General features: G+C 42.3%; 1 protein-coding gene across 6 annotated transcripts; it reads right to left on the reverse strand.

Annotated features, from left to right (window-relative positions):
- Positions 1-355: 355 nt before the first annotated feature.
- On the reverse strand, positions 356-5,404 carry LOC147630463 (uncharacterized). Of its 6 annotated transcripts, none has more exons than XM_086810337.1 (7): positions 5,199-5,404; positions 4,078-4,317; positions 1,786-1,932; positions 1,243-1,650; positions 868-1,136; positions 486-747; positions 356-381 (listed from the first exon to the last, which is right to left on the reverse strand). In XM_086810337.1, exons 2-6 carry the CDS (start codon positions 4,087-4,089, stop codon positions 510-512), a joined length of 1,074 nt encoding a protein of 357 aa, XP_086666463.1. In that variant the 5' UTR covers positions 4,090-4,317; positions 5,199-5,404; the 3' UTR covers positions 356-381; positions 486-509. The 6 variants fall into 6 exon arrangements, with proteins under 6 accessions (XP_086666463.1, XP_086666465.1, XP_086666464.1 ...); XM_086810339.1 differs by lacking the exon at positions 356-381 and adding an exon at positions 2,870-3,498 and having other exon boundaries at positions 399-747; positions 1,786-2,786; positions 5,199-5,385; XM_086810338.1 differs by lacking the exon at positions 356-381 and having other exon boundaries at positions 399-747; positions 1,243-1,647.
- Positions 5,405-6,115: the final 711 nt, after the last annotated feature.

The following is a 6,115-nucleotide window of genomic DNA, read 5'->3' on the forward strand; positions in this document are numbered from 1 at the left end:
AAGAAAGGCATAAGTTGCATTAAAGTCACAAGATCTATTACTTGATATCAAAAGTAACCGTCTCAACTAATGTGCTAGGATAAGAAGAGTTGCAATGATGACCAAGCACCTCACAAAGAAGATCTGTAACATGTTATTCGAACCAACCCTCTCCACTGATGTTGTCAAAGCCAAGCAGATACATCCACCAAAATTTTGATTTTCGACTGCATGTGACCAATGGTTCTAGCAACCTAAACTATTGCTAGATGAATCGCTTTGAAATAACCACATGTAAAAAGATCCAACGTTTTCTACACTTTGTGCATTTTTTAGGGGGATTTGGTGCTCGTACTTTATTACGCACACCCTACACACTTTGTGCCTTTCACAACAAATTACCTACAAAATATATACACGGGTTATAGAGAGCATTTCAAACATGTTCCATACATAATTCACTCCTGATTACAAAATCAACCACAATGTTCTATGAGAGGTACTACCTGTCTTAAGAAGGTGACAGCATATTACAAACAAAGCTTCTGTGTCTGCACATGCCAGGACAACGGCATCCTTTTATCTAGATTTGCAAGTTCTATATCACCTAACGGAAGCACTTGACTCAGGGGATAGCCTTTCTGTGGTAAAATAAAAGGGCTCACTTTTGCACTCTTCAACGTAGGTTCATCCAAAGGAGGCACAATGGACTCTCTCCACACCAAACTGCTGCTATGTTTCCCTTTCTCAGAAGCAAGGGATGGACCACTGCCAAAAAAAAAAGAAAAAAAGTGAGGATGTCAAACAAAAATGCACACTACTTTCCCAGCACAACGCCATGTGAATCCCAGTGGTTGAATGTTTCTGAATGACTAACCCTTCTCATACCTTAAGATGAAGGTATCAATCATATGTCTCGACTTTCTAGACATCTTTTTCTGAGACTTCTTATGTGAGTCTCCATGGCTGCTACTTTTTCCTTTATGCCGAATCTTATGGTCAATCTTTGAATGATGATGCCTTCGGCGATTCTGAATACTTGTATGTGAAGTGCTTGTACAAGGAGGATCATACACTTCAGGAGCCCAAGTAACATGCAACTTGGGACGAGGTCCAAGCCCTGACTTTTCATAGCCACCTCGCAACGCTGACTTCACCTAAAAGAACATGGGAGGCACGAAGATTTAATTATAAGCAGTTCACATTCATCATAACTGTAACAATGACTTGCAACATTAGGTGAATGCAGTTGGAAGCCGTTACCTCGGCACAACCATCTGTACAATCTGTGCTCAAGTGTGCAACCTTTTCTGAGACTTGAGACAAGGAATCTTTGTTCTTTTCCTTAACATATGATGGAAGAACTTCCAAACTGGAGAAAGGAGACAAAGCCTGTTCTGTTACATTGCGATCTACACAAGATTTATAAGTTTCAACTCCCTCCTTTTCTGCATCTTCAGGTTCATTATGCTCCTTGGATTTTCTTTCATGCACAGTCTCTGTAGGAACCTCTGGAAGAAAACAAATTTGCGTAACCAACTTGCATACTAACTCATCAACAGGAGACTCTTTCCACACTTGCTGCTCCTCAGAGTAACTAGGTTTCAGAATGCCAGTGCCACAGAACCCCCCGGTCTCAATTGGACTCTGTAAGTCTTTCCGCACTTGCTGCTGCTTAGAGTAATCAAGCTTCAGTATGTCAGTGCAACAGAAACCTCCAACCTCAACTGAACTCCGTAACTTTTGCAAACCTGAATTGAAGTCTCTACAAATAAATTGTTGACAAGTCCTACTATATCTACTCACCATGCATAAAGGTACATGTGTTGTGTCTGAGAACGACCGACATGACCCCTCTTTAGGTGCTTCTTTGAAGCTTTTCTCACCACTGACTTGGTCATGAGGGGCACTGACCACTTCCTTCCTGAACAAATTTCCTGATGTCTTGAAAAGCTATAGCACAAGCAATAATTAAGTACAAAGACAATTATGAACACATCAGCAATATAGAATGTGTTGAGAATATCCGAAGAACCAATTTGTATTGAGTTTTCAAAATAGTACAAGACAGTAATATGTCACGGTCAGACATCAATTTGTCAGATACCCAATCTAACCAGTGCTCAAAGAAAACCTGCAGCATATACAGGATGGAGCCATGACAGTCTTGATTGCACCTGCAACTTTTGCTTTTCCAATTCTTAAAATTGCACATCTCATGACACTGATGATATTATACCCCAAAAATATGCAGCTTTTCAAAAAAGACCTTGAAAAACTTGCAGTTGGAAGGCTGGGTTCACAGCCAGGTAGAGGACGAAGAGTTCAGACACATGCCGGACAAATCATAGCTGGCATGCCAGCTCATGGAAGACTTTAGTTAATTCTTGTAGAGGGCTTTGTTGATTCTCTGAGTCTCCTAAGGTCTCCCTTGGCCCAGAAGTATGATAATCTGCAGCTGCTGCCAGCATGCAGTTTGATTGCAGGTGGTGGAAAAATATCCAGGTTGGGCTCTCTGCCACTTCCGGGCACTTCAACGCTGGGGTGGACGAGTGCAGCTCAAGGTGTTGAACGACCTGGAAAAAGGGGACCTGTCCTCCACACAGCTGTGAATCCAGCTAAGTTCTATAATTTGCCAAGAAAAATGTCTCCTGTGAACATTGGAGCTAGCTGAAATATTCATGCACTTAGAGCATAAGCCAGACCGACCATTGTGAACATTGGAGCTAGCTCAAATATTCATGCACTTAGAGCATAAGCCAGACCGACCATAAATACTTTCTTTCTGCCCAAGGCAGAAGTTTTACCTGAAGCGCTATGTTACATTTACTGGGCTGATATCAATCTTCCACCATAAATACTTTCTTTCTGCCCTAGGCAGAAGTTTTACCTGAAGCGCTATGTTACATTTACTGGGCTGATATCAATCTTCCAGTAAAAACAGCCACCTAAGGTGGCCCACAATAAAAGTTTAAAAGCCTTGAATAGCAGATTACAAAAGGGTCCAACTCCTTAACTGCTTGAATCGAAAAAACTTCTATTGGCTGCATGCCAAATCAACAATCCGATTTGGCTGCATGCCAAATCAACAATCCGATTGGGTGCATGCCAAATCAACAATCCGATTGGGTAAAACATAACCACAAAATCACTCTACCAGAACATGGGTAAACACTTGAACCACAACAAAAACATGTTGCTCCAGCTCAAATATTCACCTTTCAGTGGGCACTAGGGAGACCTTCATGAAATCGATGAATCCAAGGTTAGCATAAACTTTAGCAGATGATTGCTGGCACTGTACCTCCCACAATTCAGAGCTCTACTCGAGCAGCAATGTGTCATCCAAGCACTTCACTGGCTCTCCTATAAGGTGACACAAAATCCACCTACCCACTCTCACAAACACTCACATGTTTTACCTTGCTTTTCAACCGAAAGAGATTATCCACGTGTGCATAGCCTGGTGGTACATGGATTAGACTCGTCAGGCCAGGTTCGAATCCAGCCAGCCTACACCTGCTGGAAGGTTATAACTTAAATATATAGTATCTCTCTATATAAAAAAGAGTGGACAGAGATATACATGAAAGACATGTGAATAATGTGCATGACAAATGACAAAGTGTGCAACAAGTGGCTACACAACCGTGTGATGAGTGACCTCTCCTCCAAAACCTTCCTCTGTTGGAGGTGAGGCTGGAAATTCAAAAATCGTACTGCCAGAAACATTAAGTAATTAGAAAAGTCGTGTCATTGCTCTGGTGCGACCATTTTCCATGCCTTAGATACCTTGCACAATGGCATACCATTATCGTTTCTACATACAAAGGTGACATACCATTTCTTGCAAAAGATCTTAAAAGCAACCATAAGGCCCACCATGAATGAATGCCAACATGGCACTGCCTCCTACTACTATAGCATGACAGATCTGAGTAATTTAAAGAGAAAAACTGCCGAGAAAAGTGAATTGATTCTACCACTTTCAGCAGTTATTAAAATCACAAAAATAAACTGTAACTTGTAATACAGATGCAGCAAATGCATACACCTTGCGTCCATTAAATAGACGCAAAAAAGAAAATTGAATCTCACCAGAAAGGACATCACGCAAATTAAAGCAAGGTCAAACAGCTGTAGATAAATAGATCAGCAATCTGTACAGCATGAAACAGCGAATAATGGAGTGCAAAACTGTCTGATGATCTTCAAAGGTGTATAGGCTGCTGAATAAGTAACCATTTCCTTTGCTCCAGGGCATTCTGGACCCTAGCCATTTTTTGTGCCGTAGAAGATAGGGATGTTTTCAATACAAGTGAAAACCCTAGCTGTGCACTGCAGCATAGCATAAAGAGAAAACTTAGGGTACAAGTAGGAGTCATAGCTAGCAGAAAAAAAAAGATCCTTTACAGAATGGAATCCTGGTCACATAAAAGGAAATTTATCATCGCAAGTGAAAACCTTAGTCTCCTAGAAGACAGAAAATATACAGGAAACCTTAGCGTTCTAGCAGAGAGAACACATATAAAAAACCTTAGTATCCTAGCACAGAAAAGCCATACAGAAAATCTTAGCATCCTAGCAACACAGAAAACATACAGAAAATCTCAGTGTCCTAGCACAAGTAAAACATATAGAAAACCCAAAAGACACATAGAAACCGTTGAGACCAGCAAGAGACGGCAAATTCTCCGTTGCAAAGTGTAATATCTAGACATCTTCAACAGAAAGGGGAACTCTAGAAATTCTAGCTATTTTTCGGAGTCCTAGAAGAGAAGGGGAACATTTCCATTGTAAAATATAGCCCTAGCCATTTGAAGTGCTCTTTGAAAAAGAAATACGTTCGATCTTGAAACCATTTTCAGCGTTCTCACAAGAAGACGAAGTTCAAAAACCCTAGCCAATAGGCAGAAACCCTAGCCATTTTCAGAGGCCTGGCAGAAACTAAGTTCAGAAACCCTAGCAATTTTAGCAGAAACGCTAGCCCTTTTAAGTGGCCTGGCAGAAACTAAGTTCAGAAACCCTAGCCATTTTCACAGGCCTGGGGGAGAAATCCTAGCCATTTCCTGGTTAAAAGAACTTCTTTCAAGCACCAAGCCCAAAACCCTAGCCATCTTCTGTGCTAAGGATGAAATACAAAGTTGCAAACCCTAGCCATTTTTCGTAGCCGAGAAGAATGGAAAAAAAACACAGAGCACGCACACAAGCTCGCTTACCTATAGATCGGCGAGGAGAGGGAAGCGTTGTCACTGCAGAGAAATTCTTAGTTTCCAAGCTATCCAGCCACGGAAGGATATGCTGTTCTGTGCTTTCTTTATCACTTTTTTGTCCTTGGGGGGAGCCAACGACTTCTTTTTTGTATACGATTTGGAATTACCGCGGTCCTCTCCAAAAACCAGGGGTTGGGCACGGTACGTTTGCTTCCGAGGAGTATTAGTTACGATTCTTATCCAGTTGGCTCAAGTGTGACGTGGCCAAGGACAGCGACAAGCAATGCTTCACACAAGGTTCAATTAAAAAGTTCTCTAACCTCCCTTTCATTGGGCCCAGACAAAGTGTGTAACGGAAGGGTGGTTAAGAGGGTGTCCTTTCTCCTCCTGAACACGGGCTCGATTTCGATTCTAGCCCACCCTCACCCTTCCCCCTCACTCCACAAAGGGCTCCGAGAGAAAGAGTGTAGGGGAAGGGTGGTTCAGAGGGCGTCCTTTCTCCTCTCGAACACGGGCTCGATTTCGATTCTAGCCCACCCTTCCCCCTCACTCCACAAAGGGCTGAGATAGAGAGTGTGTGTTCCTTGTACTCCTCCTCATGTGTGTGTCTCACCTCGAAAAGCTGACTCCAACTCATACCCGACTGTATATGGTAAGCCTCTCTCAGGGCTCTGATGAGTCTGTGTATAGAAAATGACATCCCTACCTGCTGTGAGAAGCTTGATCAAACCTCTTGGATTCGACCATAGCATGCCATTACACTTCCATACTGCTAACCTCAGGTGTTTGGTCTCGTAAGCCCCTCTCAAGGCTCTGATGAGTCTGTGTATAGAAAATGGCATCCCTACCTGTGATGATCTTGCTCAAATGTCCTGGATTCGACCATAGCATGCCACTGCAATTCCATACTACTAACCTCAAAT

This window comes from Cibotium barometz, chromosome 16, assembly GCF_041138505.1.
Source record: "Cibotium barometz isolate CiBa-2024 chromosome 16, ASM4113850v1, whole genome shotgun sequence".
Lineage (NCBI taxonomy): Eukaryota > Viridiplantae > Streptophyta > Polypodiopsida > Cyatheales > Cibotiaceae > Cibotium > Cibotium barometz.